The 17,867-nt window shown below is 39.3% G+C and overlaps 1 protein-coding gene and 1 pseudogene across 7 annotated transcripts; one reads left to right on the top strand and one right to left on the bottom strand.

The window, feature by feature from the left end:
* LOC131227552 (LEAF RUST 10 DISEASE-RESISTANCE LOCUS RECEPTOR-LIKE PROTEIN KINASE-like 1.4) overlaps positions 1-17,867 on the bottom strand; it is an 82,740-nt pseudogene that overhangs the window by 5,659 nt on the left and 59,214 nt on the right.
* On the top strand, positions 13,160-17,051 carry LOC131237611 (probable pinoresinol-lariciresinol reductase 3). 7 transcript variants are annotated; one of them, XR_009167326.1, is made up of 5 exons: positions 13,160-13,314; positions 13,455-13,589; positions 14,518-14,755; positions 16,443-16,595; positions 16,869-17,051. XR_009167326.1 is itself a non-coding variant. In XM_058235476.1 (4 exons), the coding sequence occupies exons 2-4, from the start codon at positions 13,534-13,536 to the stop codon at positions 16,529-16,531; spliced, it is 381 nt and encodes a 126-aa protein (XP_058091459.1). In that variant the 5' UTR covers positions 13,160-13,314; positions 13,455-13,533; the 3' UTR covers positions 16,532-16,703. The 7 variants fall into 7 exon arrangements, 1 of the variants encoding a protein (XP_058091459.1); XM_058235476.1 differs by lacking the exon at positions 16,869-17,051 and having other exon boundaries at positions 14,520-14,755; positions 16,443-16,703; XR_009167328.1 differs by lacking the exons at positions 14,518-14,755; positions 16,443-16,595.

Genomic DNA, 17,867 nt, shown 5'->3' with positions numbered 1-17,867 from the left:
TTCTCATCTAAGCAGTATCTCAACTAATTGGGTCAACATTTGATTTATCTAGTCTAAGCCTTTTTTTTTTTTTCCCCGTTTTGAAAGACGAAGATTTTATTAAAGAAAGAGAAAAAACAAAGAAACGAAAAACTACATAGAGCAGACCCTGTCAAAAACAATCGGGCCCCCTGGCTATACTTTTCCAAATGAAAGAAGCTCGGAAAAGGGAGGAGCCTTTAAATTCACTACCCATTGGGAGATAAGCCATATTTTGCAGCAATGATATGATGCCACAGTCTCAGTCTCATTTCCAAATCTCCAGAGCCATTTTCAAAGGAGGCCTCTGTTCATCACCCAGAGGTTTCTAATATCCGCTCCGGCACTCCCCCTTCATTGTAGGGATTGCAAACCTCACTCCAGTTCAGGAGAGGGAATTTCCTAGCTGTGAATCCTTCTTGCCACAGGAAGTGCCTTCGAAGTTTTGTCAATCTTTAAGATAACAGACTTCGGACAGTGGAAAAGAGACAAGAAATAGATTGACAGATTGTATAGGGAAGCCTCAATCAAATTTATTCTACTTCCTCGAGACAGCAAGTTGAGTTTCCAGGTGGAGAGCTTCCTCTCCATTATTTCAATGATCTTGTCCCAAAGATACAAAGGAGGTTTACCGATACACGGGCAATCCCAAATATAGAGTGGGAAGAGAACTCTCCTTACAACCAAAAGAAACAGCAAGAGAAGAGCTTACCTTGGGGGCCAGATTAATCCCCAAAATCTCACTTTTGGATCAATTAACTTTCAAGCCTGAAACTGCTTCAAACCAGCAAAAGTGTCATACCCAAAAAGGCAACCATATTTTCATCAGCCCCACAAAATAGATGTGTATTGTCAACTAATTGGGACAAGTCCTTATACTAACTAATTGGGGATCACCCATTCTCTTGCTCAATCACTGTTAACTTGCACTGTTACGGCTTCTTTGGACCAGAGGAAGCATGAAGGAAGAAGAGGATTTCTAAAGTTGTTGAGGTCGATTCTTAGGTAGAGTGCTGAATCAAAAGAGGAGCACAGGCTCAGGCTTAGATGATGATGATGATATCTCCTATTAGATGATGATATGTGGGCATGGCCATAGGTATTGCTAAACATGGGTATTTCGGATGCACTGATTTTGTTACTCTCAATTCTCAGATCCCAGTTGAATTAATTAACTCAGCTGTGTATTTTATGTTCACTTTGCACCTCATAAGAGACAATACTTGGATAACTGAAACATGTTGCACAAACATATGCACTCTATTTATCTATCTTAATTATCTTACTCATGGCAAGCTGCTAATACTGATTTGCTCTCTGCTATTGGTGGCAACTTGTTAAAAGCTCCTCCCATAATTCATGTACTTCTTAAAAAGTAAGAAAAATAACTCCAGTACTTTGTTTTCCTCTGTTTTTCTAGATGCGTATTTCTAGTGGATAGTCATCTTGGCTAGCGTGGTAATTGTTTAAATGTAGGATCATATATTTGTACTTTGTCATTGTTGGCTGTAATTGTTTTTCTTTCTTCAAACTTTCTAGGTGCTGACCTGTTGAGATTATGCATCAAGTGTGTGTTCTTGAAGAATTAGTATTTATGGTGGCATTTCTTCTACCATGGACTACTTGTACTAGTCTATCTTCATTCTATATCCATGTGGCAGTGCTGATTAAGTGCTACATCATCATCAGGCAAATGTAAAACTATGGTGAAGACATTTCATTTAGCACATAAACCTTGTAGTCTATCTTGATTCTATATCAATGTGGCAGTGCCCATTAAGTAGCACATGGGATGATATCACCATCAAGCAAATGTAGAACCATGTTCAAGGCATTTCTTCGACCATTTCATCCTTTTAGTCTATTTTGATTCTCTTTCCATGCCCTTTTAAGTGGCACATGCACTTTGAATCGGTTTGTCATGTATTGCAAATTTCATCATTTGATGGCCAAAAAAAGAAAAGAAACGTTTGCTTTATTTATGGTAGATCAATCACTTTCAGGATACTGTGCAGCAGGAACTACAGCCATGCAAACAAAACAAATATGTTAAAAGGTTAGGCAGATCTACAAGTTGAAGATTTTATTTTCTTCTCTCCTTGCATTATCTCTATTGATCTTATAGTTCATGCTTTTGGCGGGTTGAGTATTCATGGTTGTGATGCACATTGATGGATGTGTTTGTGGTCCTTATCATAAATGCTATTCTAGCTCTGAGATGTGGGGACCACCAAGGGCTTTTATTCTAGCTTAGTTTGTAGTTTTCTCCCTGGTTAAGTGCTCTACCTAGGGTTTTTTTTTTTTAATAAAAGCTGCGTTACCTTTAAAAAAATGAGTGACATAACATGATTGATTTTTTCTTATGGGGGGAATTCTTCAGTCAAAAAGATACAATTAAGCTCAGTGAGCTTTTGTTTACATGTCGCGAGTTTGACATAAAAGGGTTCACTTGTTTGCATGTTCTTTCAGCATATATAAACTATAATATTCTTCATTCCTCATCCTGCTTCCCATTTTACACGATGCAAAATTACCAGATCACCTATCATGAATCTGTGTATCCAGGACGTGACAAGAGGAAATGGAAAATATCGCCTGAATTTAAGGACTATTGTGTGAGAATTAAACCCTCATGACAGAAGAAGCAAGCTGGAAGACCGAAAAGGAGAAGAATTCTTTCACGTGGAGAAGAATGGAAAACAATAAAGTGTGAAAGATGCAAACAAACGGGGCATAATCACCGTAGGTGCAAGTTTCCAATACCTGAGGAATAATGTACTTTGTAATTGATTTTGTGTTTGTATGATTCATGTTATAATGTATTTTATGTTTTGATGTAATAAGATGGTGAATGATTTAATTTGAAGACATCTATACATTTTGTGTTTGAATGATTTATTTTTATTTTTTTTTATTTTTTATTTTTTATTTTTTTATTTTTTTTAAATAAAGCTCGCTCAATTTCATTTGAAGCTTGCTCAATTTCATGTTAGGCTTGCATAATTTCATTTGAGGCTCATTGAATTTCATGTGAAGCTTGCCCAATTTCATTCGAGGCTCGTTGAATTTCATGTGATGCTCATTGAATTTCATGTGAAGCTCGCTCAATTTCATTTGAGGCTTGTTGAATTTCATTCAATGCTCGTTGAATTTCATTCGATGCTTAGTTTCATGTGATGCTCGTTGAATTTCATTCGATGCTCGTTGAATTTCACTTGAGGCTTGTTGAATTTCATGTTCACCTTAATTAATTTCATGTGATGCTCGTTGAATTTCATGTGAAGCTCACTCAATTTCATTTGGGGCTCGTTGAATTTCACATTCATGTGAAGCTCGCTCAATTTCATTTGAGGTTCGTTGAATTTCATGTGAAGCTCACTCAATTTCACATCGGGGTAGAGATATTATTTAACAGAAAACACATGTGCTGTGCATTTGATAACTTGGAACATGTGTGAAAAATCCGATCCATTGGCTAGGCAGCACTCTCAATGAGTATTAATATCTCAATTTTCTTTACCGTCTCCTTACTAGTTGAGCCACATATCTATAGAGAAACAGTACGTTCAGTAAGAATAATCAACCATACGGATTCATGTGAGCCCGAACTTACCAACGGACCTCTCTTTCAAAGAATACAAGTCTTCCTAGTAGATTGTCAGATGAACGTCTCCGACATCTCACTCGTTTTATATGTAGGCACCTGGTGGCGCATGTGCTGCGCAGGTTCATGCGTGGATGCAAGTGGCTTTTGTTCGTCATCGAAGCGGGAAAAGATGAAGTTTTCAGTTGTTATCTTCTCCACATTGCCAGTGAGTGCATCATGGGAGAGGGACCCTTTTCCTTTCTTTTTACTCACCCGCGGTATTGAAAGAACCACGGTAAGTGCTCTGGCTTGCGTGTGAAGCACGGAGGGCGTCGCGTCATACATGTCATTTCTCTGTACCTGTTACGAATCCAAGACGTTCAACAGGTAGGCTCCTGAGTCCTGACTGAAAACGTATTCTGGATTGAAAAAAGAAAAAGAAAAAGAAAAACCCTTAACGTGTAGATCACGAATTCGTTGATTCGGAGCATGTGTTGGTTTACTTGAACCATCCATTTCTCTTGAGGACGTGTGGACCACGCAATGAGCATAACCTAGTACGTTGGACTCATCTGATGAATGGGTAGGATCTCGCTCACGTGTGCCATGTTGCGAGTGTTACAAGTTATTGAAGTCTTCCTATATATCTATGTATGTCCACTATGTTACATCGCTCCAACTATTGCTGCCGAATGTCCCAATACGTGTTGCTGGCTACCACAATTGGGTGCCTTGACTCTTAACTGCAAATCAGCTATGTTGAAGCAACAATCACCGACTAATCTCAACGGACGGTGGAGACTTTTGTATCTTTACTGTCCTTACCTTGCTCATACGCAGGCCCCAACCAGATCGACGGTCTAAATAATTCGATCAGCCGTGTACGCCCATTATTTGACGGACCACTGACGAAATAATGGACCAAAGGCAACCAACCATATAGACACGACAAACAACCTCGCACTCTACATTTCTCATCTTCTCTCTTTTTAACTTCCTCTTCTGCAATAATCTCTCACAAATAAATACAAAAAATGCCATCATCCGAGCCGCTCATCCTACCTTTTTCCTTTTCATTCATCATCATCTTCATCTTCACCTTCTTCCTCTTAGTAGGAAGAGCTAAATCCATAGACCAAAGTTTTAAAGCTTGCGCCCCCTCAAAGCTGCGGAAATCACATAAACATAAGCTTCCCTTTCTGGATCGATCCACAACCATCCTACTGCGGCTATCCAATCCAGGCTTCAAACTCAGCTGCAAGAACGACGAGCCCGTCCTCAGCATTTCAGGTGACAACGATAGTTACTATATTCTTGAAATCTTCTACAACAACCAATCTTTGTCGGTCGTTAATGAAGAATACTTACAAGGCCCTTGTCCCCATCACGTTCATAATCTCAGGTTCACAAGAACAGGTGATCCGTTGAATGTTAGTGCTCACAACGTCCAACTCTACTTCTTGTTCGAAGACCAAACCAAAACGGTGCAATCTCAAAGACAGTAAATGCTGAAAGAAGATTCCAATTCCTTCATGCGACTGTTCGGTTCCTGATGCAATTTATTTAATATTTTCTTTTGGTTTTTTTACTGTAGTAAATACTATGCCCTATAGTGTATTTTAAATGGGCATTTGTGTCTTTTCATGTTGGTGGGAAAAGTTTATATAAGGCAGCTCTTGTAGTCATTTGAAACCAACTCACTCAGCTTGTAAGCCACAGTAAATATAACAAAGTTTCTCTTCACGTGTCCAGTGAAAGTTCCTCTTCTCTTCTCACGAGTCTAGTGAGTTTAAATCTTAAGCTTTATAAAGGCTTTGAAACATGTATTGCCTACCTGCTCAATCGGTGTCCAACTAAGAGTGTCAGAAACATGACACCACAGGAGGTATGGAGTGTCTACAAACCGAGCGTGGTGCACCTAAGGATCTTTGAGTGTGTCGCCTACGCTCAAGTTCCAGAAGCAAGAAGGAAGCTTGATGATCGGGGCGAAAAAGGCATCTTCATCGGCTACAGTGAAGCGTCCAAAGCCTACAAGCTTTACAATCCACTAACCAATAAAGTAGTGGTGAGTAGAGATGTGGTCTTTAGTGAAGAAGAAGCTTGGAAATGGAACGTTGAAGAATCGACCAAAGATATTCTAGTTGAAACAGAAGAATATGAAGAAAGGCATGACTGTTAAAAGCAAACGTCCACAACACCTTCTACGGCCGCATCATCAGTACACAGAAGTCCAGGAGTACATTCCATCACTCTTGAAAGCACTCCGTCAAGTCAAAATTCGGCCAGCTCGTTCTCACCCATGACACCTATAAAAATTAAAAGCTTAAGCGACATCAATGAGCAAACTGAAGAGGTCAATCTTTTCTGTCTGTATGCAGATCATGAGCCTCTGACGTTTCATGAGGCCATAAAAGAAGAATATTGGAGAATCGCCATAAAAGAAGAAATTCATGCCATTGAGAAAAATGACATATGGGAGTTGACTATGCTTCCTAATGGCTAGAAAACTATTGGCGTCAAATGGGTGTACAAGATTAAGCGAAATGCTGATGGTGAGATCGATCGCTACAAGGCAAGGTTCGTAACAAAGGGCTATAAATAGAAGTACGGGGTAGACTATGAAGAAGTCTTCGCTCCTATTGCTCGCCTTGACACTGTGAGGATGATTATCTCCCTTGTAGCCCATCACTGTTGGATGATCTACCAACTAGATGTGAAATCTGTATTCCTAAATGGAATTCTGGAAGAAGAGGTCTATGTTGACCAACTTGAAGGCTTTCTTATACAAGGGGAGGAACACAAGGTATTTCGACTAAAGAAAGCCCTCTATGGGTTGAAGCAAGCTCCACGTGCTTGGAATGCACGCATCGACAACTATCTTCAAGAGAACGGCTTCGCCCAATGTCCATATGAGCATGCAATTTACATCAAGAAGAATGCTCATGGTGATATACTTATTGCATGCCTATATGTTGATGATTTGCTGTTTACAGGAAACAGTCGACCGATGTTCGATGAATTCAAGAAGGCTATGTTTAAGGAGTTCGAGATGACCGTCTTTTTTTCCGGGCATTGAAGTGAAGCAATAATATGGAGGCATCTATATATCTCAGAAGAAGTATGTCAAGGAATTGTTTGAAAAGTTCAAGATGGCTTTGCAATGTCATAAACACGCCTGTAGCAACGGGCTTAAAACTGACAAAGGACGGAGAAGGAAGAAGCATTGACTCGACTATGTTCAAGAGTCTGATTAAAAGCTTAAGCTACCTCACAATCACAAGGTCGGACATCGTCTACAGTGTTGGGATTCTAAGTAGGTACATGGAAGCACCAAAAGAATCACACTGGCTAGCCGCAAAAAGAATCCTCAGGTACATCAAAGGAACAATGGAATTCGGTCTTTTCTATCCGTACGATGATGAAGCAATACTATATGGATACTCAGACAGTGATTGGGGAGGTGACTAAGATGAAAGAAAGAGCACCACTGGCTATGTATTTTATCTCAGAACGACTGCTTTCACATGGAATTCGAAGAAGCAGAGTGTGGTCGCCCTGTCCACATGTGAAGCAGAGTACGTGGCAGCATTGTCCACTGTCTGTAAGGGAATTTGGCTGAGAAACCTACTAAAGGAGCTAAAGCATCCGCAAGAAGGATCCACAGTCATATATGTGGATAACAAGTCGGCAATCGAACTAGCCAAAAATCCGGTGCAAAATGGAAGAAGCAAACACATTGATACCCGATATCATTTTCTAAGAGATCACGTGAAGCAGAAAATGATAAAATTAGAGTATTGTCATACTACGGAACAAGTGACAGATATTTTCACAAAGGCATTACCGACAGATGCATTCAAACGACTAAGAACGATGCTCAGAATGAAGCCGGTTTTGGTTTGAAGGGGAGTGTTGGAAGACCAAACCAAAACGGTGCAATCTCAAAGACAGTAAATGCTGAAAGAAGATTCCAGCAACTGGCATTCTCCTCCATGCAACTGTTCAGTTCCTCCATGCGACTGTTCGGTTCCTGATGCAATTTATTTAATATTTTTTTTTGGTTTTTGTTACTGTAGTAAATACTAGGCTCCTGTAGTGTATTTTAAATGGGCATTTGTGTCTTTTCACATTGGTGGGAAAAGTCTATATGAGGGAGCTCTTGTAGTCGTTTGAAACCAACTCATTCAGCTTGTAAGCTACAGTAAATATAGCAAAGTTTCTCTTCACGTGTTCAGTGAAAGTTCCTCTTCTCTTCTCATGAGTCCAGTGCGTTTAAATCTTAAGCTTTGTAAAGGCTTTGAAAAGTTCTGGCAAGTACAGCCATCACTTCTATTACAATTGCACTGCTTTGCCACCTCGAGAATATGAAGTTTTACTGGTTTCTTGTATCTCCAACAACACCCATAATTCTTTTGCCATGGTTGATTACTACGGTTCGTTGAATTCCCTGAATTTTTCAAGAGGATGTGAGTCTTTGGTCATTGTGCCTGTTACAACGGGAGTGGGTTTAACACGCCCCAGTGATTATATGGGGCTTCTGAATATGGGATTTCTTCTAGAATGGACTGGAAACAATTGCAACAGTTGTATGGGAAGGAGGGGACGATGTGGATTCAACGAGACTTCACATTTTGTGTGTTTTTGCCCGGATCGGCCCCATGGCGTAGCTTGCCGTGATGGTATGTCTCCAAAGATTATTATTTTTATTCTCTTTATTATTTTTCTTGATTTCTTCTTTTGGTTCTTATTTTGGAGCAAGATTCTGTATCCATTTGACCAAACTGTGTTTGATGGTGGTGTTTCGATCAAGACTATTGGAATTATGGGTCCTACCAGAGTCTGGTAATAACGCCAACTGAACCACGCTAAATAGTCGAGCTGTCCAAACCTTGTGTGATTAACCATATGGTCCATCCATTATGGAGCGCACGAACAGCACTTAACACTGTGGTGAATAAACACTAGCGTCCAGTGGTGCTTTGTTTTGAGGCTATAGGAAGAAGTGAAGAAGAGAAGGTGAGATATATTATTTCCTTTGGTTTTATTTCAAGGCTTTTATATACCAGTATTTCGTTGCCTGTTAGTGAGATATTCTTATATTCTTACGGACCTATCCACGCTAGCACTCCCTGATAGACGGTTCATATTGATGACTAGACCTTGCTGAATGGGTGTCTTCAATCTACGCAAAAACAGGTTTTGATTCAATCGACGGTCTGGTCAATTCGGTCAGAAAAATTTCAGATTATGCAGTTTACTCATTGGACAGAATTTGACAATTTTGATTCCATCATAATTGGCTTTGATTCAAGCGATAACACCATTAGAGTTAATCACCGGGAAAGTTTTACCGGCGGTCAGGTAACCGCCGCAAAAAGTTGCGTCGGTAAAGCCTTTAATGACTGTCAGGGAACTTTTCCCATGGTTGTGCTGGACGCCCCTAAATTGTAAGTTTAAAGGCTATGGGTTAAATCCGTAGCCATAGAGCTTAAGGCTTCCCAAAAACCGTAGCTATAGTGCAAATCTTTCTCATTAAAAAAAATAAATAAATAAGAAAAGAAAAGAAAAGGTGACGTGGTCCCGTGCCCTGCCAAGTAGTCTGCACTCATCTATCACATCTTCAATAGTCATGCTCTTGGAGTTCCCTCGATCTTGGAATCCATTAGCAATATGATCTTCTCGATCCCTTTTTCATAGCCATCTCCCTCTTCTCATAATAGCTTGCACTTCTCTGTCGATTTCCCTTCTCCTCAGGTTATCTTTTGTGGGCAAAAACCTGCAGTTTGATATTGCACACAAGATGGGGTCAGATAGAATGTTCTGAATTTCTGGACCCTACATTGCCTTTGCCTGCAAAGAAGGAAACATAAGTATAAATCCATACCTTATAAAGCACTCCTAAGGTAAAGACAAAAATGACTAATATTGGTAAAACCAAACTAACCTCTCTCAATTCCTCTGGACTGAAAAATTATCATACATTAGGATCAAGTGTATCCACCAACTCATATCGAACTCCTACTCGGAAGACAGAAAGTGTTAACTTATCAAATAAGGAAAGAATAACTTAAACTTTCATAATCATATGCAAATGATCCAGCCATACTCTTGGAATCATTATAAAAAAAAAGACACTTTTGATTATGTGATTTCGCCATAGACAGCATGCTCCTTTGCTACAACAACTAATTGAGCACTTATGCATGCTTTTAATCCTTTAAGATGATTGCCTAACAATAAGAATCCTTTCTTTGAGTTCTGATTTATATGGGCTGCTAAAATCACAGGGTGTGTAAATCAAGTTACCTAGGAATGATCCTTTCAGCAACAATGTATGTGAGAGAAATTGATGCACCACCTGCAACATTACATGGACCACATGTTCAGATGGTAAGTTGACTGCACATATACAAATATAGATGAACGAAATGCTTGAACAATGACACATAGGAATAACTTGATTCTGAAATCGTTGCAAGATATCCATTTCGGGATGTCTCTAATAGAGGTTTACATTTAGAAAATAAGAAATAAGAAAAATCAGGATTCACAGTAGTTTCAGAAAACAAAATCCAGTGTCAGCTACCATTCAAAATAGGGCATCACCAAGTTTTAGGAAGTCAAAATCTATACTGCGATTCATCTATCCTGTCAAGGAACAAAGAAATAGATATTTTTGTTGAACTGGCACTTCGAAATAAAAGCTTGTCTACATTTACATCTAATGATGACAAAATGTTCTCACATCTTATGAGGTAAGAGCTGCAAAATGAATAAGGACATCATAACACCAATAAAAAAATTTATTTTAGTCAACCATTAAAAGTAGCTACAATACAAGTAGATATATGGATCTACACAACCAGTGAAAAGAATATTTCTTTCAAGCATCTGTTTGTATGTGCAAGGAAATTACAACAATGGAAGCATCCAGAAAACAATTAACAACGAACTACACAGATGAAACATTCCTATTTAACCCAATTTCATTATGCTGTGAAGGAGTAGGCACCACACAGCTGCATTTTTCAAGCAAGGCATAGGAAACATGATATACGTCACACAAGATGCAGATGGCTAAATATCGAATGCGAAATAGTTCGAACCCTTGTCATGGTTTTTTACCTGTTCTGAGGGTCCTTCCATTTCCATCTACCATGGAAGCTTCTGATGGTGAAAGACAGTACCTTGATGAAGTTATAGAGTCCATCTCCAAGGATGTGAGCTATGGAGATAAAGACATGCAAACCCAATCAGTAATTCATGGTAGAATGAGAAAAAGAGAATGGTTGATGACTTAAATCAATGATGCTGATGCTAATGATGATGTGTTTCAAAGCAACAATGAAGTCAACTACAACATTACCTTCCTTTTGTTGCTCCACTCTTTGGATGAGCCACCTAAATAAGCATAACACGAAAAAGTTAATGCCTTTTCATGTCAGTTGATTGCAAAAGCTTCTTATGTAATACATATTTGAAAAACTCTTTTGCAGGTACTACAGGCTATATCAAAGGCTCTCAATGATCCAAAGAGGCTCGTTTTTTAGGAAGCTGCCAGATGCCGTCAAGCATGGTTTGATTTCATTTATATGCACATCAATCATCTAATATTTCTTTCTTGAAGTTAGCAGTGGGTATGAACTGCCACTTTATGATCTTTCGCAACAGGGCAACAACTGCATCAAGAAGCTAATGCAAGACATGGAAAATTAAATATGATATACAAGATCTCAGGCTTTAGATCATACTAATTCAAAACAATCTATATTAATTTCACATCCTACATAAAAGCTCAAACATTCAAGTAAAGGGGAATTTGCACGGGTCCAGGCCTACACAGGTTAGGGCTGGATCTATTAAAATTATAAACCAATCGATGCTAAAAAATAAGCAGTAATTATCCACACATACACAACAATCGGTCCCTAATTCAAGGGATTCACCAATTTCAATTCAACGAACCCTAGGGTGAGAAAAGGGGCAAACAAATTAAGGATAATGCAATCTAGGGTTAACGTTTATGAAAAACTGGTATAAGAGGGTAAAATAAGAAGAAAACCTGAACCGAAAGACAGTTTCCGTGCGCGGATAACAGCAGTGGCCCAGACGCACATGCGTGTGATCATGGCCGCACGTGTGTGGGGCCTACTATTCAGAAAAAGGCCACCATGCCCCTGGTCGGCCAAGGATGAACTTCAAAACCCTCAAATCTCAGTTTGATTCGATGCACGGTTTGTGCGTGGTGCTCCACCGAAGTTTCAGCCCTTCTGCAAGGCCAGATTCCGAAAATCTACTATAGAGATAAAAACGGCTGCAACTATTGATGGCTTTGCAGATGGAATGCTTGTAGGAGAAGAGAAATACGGATGGAAGGTGTGGGTGAATCGGGATATATGTGGCTTCGCACCACGGTAGTTAGCCCTTCGAAGAAGTGATGACTTCACACCTAATTAGGTTTTTATAACTTGGAAAGGAGCAGAAAAACGCAACAATTTTTATTCATTTTCATTGAATCAAAAGAACTACAAGGGGTGCCTATTTATAAGAAAACTCTATACCTCAAAACTTACGTCATGTGCGCAAACTATTACTTAGCGATGAAGTAAACTAAAATAAAAACTAATCAAAGAAATCTAAAGCGTTCATAATGTTCTAAATAATATAAATAAGTAAAACCTAAAGTATGAACTTAATCCAACTAGTGGGTCACGATCATGAGATCCCATAATGGGCTTTACTTGACTATTGGGCCCACTCTCTTAAACCAAAACTCCGTCTTCTAACTAGCAGACCCTCCCTGGACGTCGTCATCGAGCCAGATCGACGGTGGGGCTCTCCTTCTCCGTGTGCGTGTGCACGTGATGTCCCCATCAAGAGCCTTCATTTCTTAGGGGAACAACACCGTTGCTTGTTCGATTAAGGAAAAAGGGCTAGTTCTACCCAGAAGAAACATAGAAGACTAACCCAGACGTGCCTTTGTCAAACTACAAATGAGTGGGTAAGCTTTTGTATTCTCAAAAGACATCCATTATATGTGGGATATCCCAATATTGGAGATGATCAATAGTATCTTACCAATGGAAGCTATGTGAAACCACTGACAAGTAAAACACCAAAAGGTATGTGAATTTGAGAGCCTAAAATGCCTTATTTCCCCTCTAGAATTTGCCGGACAATAAGAAAATGTAGCTTAGTTGACGGATGGGGCTACCCTTTGCCGGCGGCCAGTTTTAACGGCCGCAGGCAAATGGTCCCTATAAAAAGAAGTAAAAAAAAAAAAAAAACTAATCCTCATTTCCGCTCTTTCATCTCCAGCTACACGCCGACTCTCTCTCTCTCTACCTCTCCCTCTCCCTCTCCTCTCGCTCTCCCTCCCTCTCCCTCTCTCTACCTCTTGCGCGCTCTCCCTCTCCCTCTCGCGCCCTCTCCCTCTTCCTCTGATTCTCTCTCTCTCTCTCTCTCTCTCTCTCTCTCTCTCTCTCTCTCCGCAATTAGACTTGGAATCTGTTCATTTTTTTCCTCTGATTCTCTCTCTCTCTCTCTCTCTCTCTCTCTCTCTCTCTCTCTCCGCAATTAGACTTGGAATCTGTTCATTTTTTCTTGCATTTTGTTCATTAGGAGATGCTTCATTTCTCATTTAATTCAACATGATGATCGTCTATTAGTAGGCGGTAGCGGGGCTGGGCGCAAGATCGAGGTGGACTAAGGTGCAATCCATCAGTAGTATCTTTTCGTTTCTGTTTCTACTTCTAAAAACAGAGAAAATCAATTTTCTCATTTTTCTCAAACAATATCTACTCTCTCTAATTTCCTCTTTTCTTTTTCTTTTTTCATTTTCCCAAATTAGGGTTCTTTGCAAGATCTGGAGAGTCTCGATGAAGCGATAAAGCAAGTAGAAATCGTGATCTGCGCCATTCCTTCCAAAAATGTCCTCGATCAGAAGCTTCCCATTCAAGCTATCAAAGAAGCTGGATGCATCAAGGTCAGTCGTAGCTTTTCGCTTGTTTGTTTGTTTGTTTGTTTTTTTTTTTTTGCAACGGACTACTATAATAGTTTACCACCATTTAACAAATGGTTGTGACTCTTCAACTCTACGATGGCATAGTTGTACGGCAAAACAGACCGTCCAAAAAGCTGACCCATTTGCGGATGGAGCGATAGTGACCATCTGATTTTTGCCCTTGGAATTTGGGCCACGTAGCATTTTAATTTCAACGAATCCATTTGATGCTTATCAACTGGATGGTTATTGTTGCTTCTGATTAGCATGATTTTCAGTATATTTTCCATTCACAATGTGTCCCACAAATTGAATAGTCTGGATAGCTGTAGTACACAGTGCTGCATGTGAGGAGGATGAGTCATCACCATCTTCGAAATTGTGGTGACCTATCACAGAAGTCTAGCCCCCCATCATTCCACGCGCACCTCCACTAATACAGAAAGGCAGTAGCTAGGGGGATATTACAACTTAGAAGGGACTTCCAACCTATGTGAGGGTACCTGTTTGGAATGTGGGATTAAATGGTATGGAATTGCATTGGTAGAATTAACACTGTTATTTCACAATGATTGTATGTCTAGAAATTCCATGGCATCTTGACTATCCAATCCCATGTTTGGTATCAAATTGTTCCTTCAGGAAAAAAAACATTACATTAAGTGAAACATGCATTTGGTGAACCATGGAATTGTAATCAACGGACCAGATTTCATGTATATATTACAGTAAATTAGGACAGCTTTTGCCCATTGTTCGATGATTGGTTCCCATATATTAATTTCATGTATTATGGAAACCATTTTGCCTTCAAAACAAAAGAGAGACTTCAGGAAAAAGAAACAGATGAAAGAGAATTCCAGTTGCAAAAGATTGTTTGATCTGATGAAATAGCTATAATTGGTTGTAGAGGTTCATTCCATCAGAATTTGGAGCAGATCCTGATAAAGCCCGAATTCCCGACCTTGACTATGGCTTCTATGCAAAGAAATCAGAGATCCGACGTGTTATAGGAAAGGAAGGCATTCCATACACCTACATCTCCTGCAACTTCTTCACAAGATATTTACTTCCATCACTTGCGCAACCAGGTCTTAATACGCCTCCAAGAGACAGAGTCAAGATCTTTGGAGATGGAAACACAAAAGGTTTCTTGATTTACTCATGATTCTAGGACTTTGATTTACATAGATGAAGTGGATGGTGATAACTGTACTTCTCAAGTTCGTTCTTTAGCATTCTGTTTGCGAAATGCTATTGCCACTCTGAGTGTAACCATCAGTCTCAATGCAAGTGCCAATCTGGTGTGTGTGAAATCCAGGCAATTCATCTGGTGGGCACAACTGTGGCCCAAAATACCAAGCCAGCCTGGTGGTCAGGTGCCACACTTGTATGAAAGAAATGAAAAGTTCAAAAATTGGCATGTTGTCCACATTCAATGTACACATGCTACGCACCTGATGACATACCGCCAGCCTGATTCTTGGGCCTTGGCACAACTAAATGTGGTCCAATGGATGAACAGGTAGAATCATGTGCAGACATGCTACTCTGGGGAGAGTAGGATTTGGATGGATACCTCGCACGAGTAGCCACGGCATTGCTTTATCTGTTTTTGCTGCTTCATTTCTTATACTTAGAACTCTGAGAATTCATTCTTTCCACTATTGTGGTTTGGGGGTTGCTTTCTACAGCTGTTTTTGTGGAGGAATCTGATATGTACTGTTATTTTATTTATTTATTTGATAGGCATCCTGGATTTGGGTATTTATGCAATCATATTCCATTAAAAAAAAAAATCATATGCAATCACGTATAACAAAATATAGAGTACACCTTAATTAATTCTATTACACATTTACACTATATGATATGATATCCATATATATGAAGTACATCACCCATATATATCCATATATTTTATAACCATACACTGACCAACATTCAAACTTTCTGATAGCTACAATCCATCAAATTGTTAAATAGCAGGATGCTACAAAGTTAGTTTTTCTTTTTCTTTTTCTTTTTTAGAGATGCTTATTTTGTTTATCCGAATATTACCCTCTTGTTTTGGAGGACAACCCTCTGGTAGACTTTGTTGAGCTTCCTGATACATGCCAAGGCCTATATTATTGCAACATCTTGAGTGGAGTTATCAGAGGGGCACTAGAAATATGGTGAGAATTTACTCTCTCTCTCTCTCTCTCTCTCTCTCTCTCTCTCTCTCTCTCTCTCTCTCTCTCTCTCTCTCTCTCTCTCTCTCTCTATCTACATTTGGCTAGCTACCTACTTACCTAGCAACGGGTTTAAATATGCCATGGTTCATCAAAAATTTCATATGGAAATAAACTATCTGGTATGGAGCAATACATTTGTCGCTAATCTGCTTGTGCATTCTGTTGAAAATAAACTATGTGGAATGGAGCAATAGATTTGTCGCTAATCTGCTTGTGCATTCTGTTGAACAGAAATGAAAGCCAGTAGAAACACAGAGCATGATCATTTATTCCTAGTTAGCCAACACCTTCTGGCACAAAAGCCTTTGTAGTCGTGTTTTAAGACTAATTGTGTGGTTTAAACTCTTTGATAGTCATGGTAAAAAGAAATCTCTGATTACTCATCAGAAAAAGGAAAAAAAAGATAGTTATGGCAAATTTTTTGACAATATATTTCAAACCCTTTGAAGTGAATTGGTTATCTTCTTGATTTCAGAATACCTATATCTTTGCAGAATGAGTGATCCATAATTCTTTAGAAATTCCTCCACGTTATGGGCATCTCTTGTTCTCTTTTTCCAAATGAAAATTGGATTATCCAGCCAGAATTTCTGTCCAGAGTTGCCTGAGGAGATGACTCGAGAGAGGAAGAAGAAGAGGCATATGAGAAAGATGCCCCCAGCTGCTGCAGACACACCTAAAGGATGAAGTGAAGATAACTTAGAATTTGTCCTAAAAAACATGCATTTCTCATTATAAGAGGACATTTTAGGTGAGGGAAATCCTATCATGTCCATTAATTAATGCACAAAATAAATATTCATCCTTAGCATCTGTTGTATGCATTTACTCTCTCTCTCTCTCTCTCTCTCTCTCTCTCTCTCTCTCTCTCTCTCTCTCTCTCTCTCTCTCTCTCTCTTTTTCTGTATTCTATTATATACCATGGTCTTCTATACCATGGTCAATCCAACCTTCATGCCTGAGAAGGTTGGATTCTATGTCTGCTCTGGCTTGACACATGATTTGTTTCTCTTATGCTCAACAGGCCCATAGAAAGATGTCCGGAAATTTCTAGAGGGGAAATAAGGCATTTTAGGCTCTCAAATTCACATACCTTTTGGTGTTTTACTTGTCAGTGGTTTCACATAGCTTCCATTGGTAAGATACTATTGATCATCTCCAATATTGGGATATCTCACATATAATGGATGTCTTTTGAGAATACAAAAGCTTATTTCACTGACCAACTGACTAGTGGACCAACCTGATTCTTGGAATAGGGAATCTATGCATTGGTACCCTTCTGATGATGGTTTGGATATTTCACCTGTCTGCCACACTGGCATATGTGGTGGTGTGTGCATTAGCTGACCTGTACACATGTGGGCTTACCAAAGCTCACAATTTATGCATATGAAAAGATAAGCAAAACTAGGACCAAGTATAGTTCCAAAATGATCCTGGTGGAACACCCTACCTTTAGCAACCCTATGGTGCCAAAAAAATCAGCCAGCATACTCTCAGCAGTTCCAGGAGGTAAGTTACAGACGTATACAGAACCATTTAAAGGGTCTCCTCTTCCCATATAACTTGCCATGTCAATGCTCTGGTCTTATGAAGTTATAGGGAACATAACATGCACCCAATGATGGACATTCAGAAAGACATTACCTGAAAAAACTTTCAGGTAGGTATAATCAATAATTCATCAAGTTCACAATACAGGTCAAGGCAAGTATCTCATTAAGATTTTCACAATGCAAGATAATCCCAATTAATCCAAAGTAATTCATACAACAAAATTAGAAAAGGAAATTAATACTTGTAAGTTGCCAACTTATGCCAACTTACAAGTATTAACAACTAACAGTGGGCCTTGTTAATTAAAATTAGGAGGAAATTAGTTCTAATAGGTATTAAGAATCAACAGGCAAACTATGTCATTTTCAATTGAATCAGTGGGGCTAGGCATTCTTGGGCATGTTCTCTACTCCACAGCCAACCCAAACAGACATGCATTCACATGAATGTTGTGAAGATGAAA

Source organism: Magnolia sinica, chromosome 2, assembly GCF_029962835.1.
Source record: "Magnolia sinica isolate HGM2019 chromosome 2, MsV1, whole genome shotgun sequence".
NCBI classification, from domain to species: Eukaryota; Viridiplantae; Streptophyta; class Magnoliopsida; order Magnoliales; family Magnoliaceae; genus Magnolia; species Magnolia sinica.
The sequence above is the reverse complement of the archived record's forward strand: the minus strand, read 5'-3'. Positions and strand labels throughout refer to the sequence as shown.

What these genes read in the sequence shown, in the direction of transcription:
- LOC131237611 (XM_058235476.1), top strand. Translation starts at nt 13,534, where the DNA reads ATGTCCTCGATCAGAAGCTTCCCATTCAAGCTATCAAAGAAGCTGGAT. An exon ending in AAGAAGCTGGATGCATCAAG is followed by an intron (nt 13,590 to 14,519) that starts GTCAGTCGTAGC and finishes TTGGTTGTAGAG; the next exon opens with GTTCATTCCATCAGAATTTG. An exon ending in TGGAGATGGAAACACAAAAG is followed by an intron (nt 14,756 to 16,442) that starts GTTTCTTGATTT and finishes ATTTCTGTCCAG; the next exon opens with AGTTGCCTGAGGAGATGACT.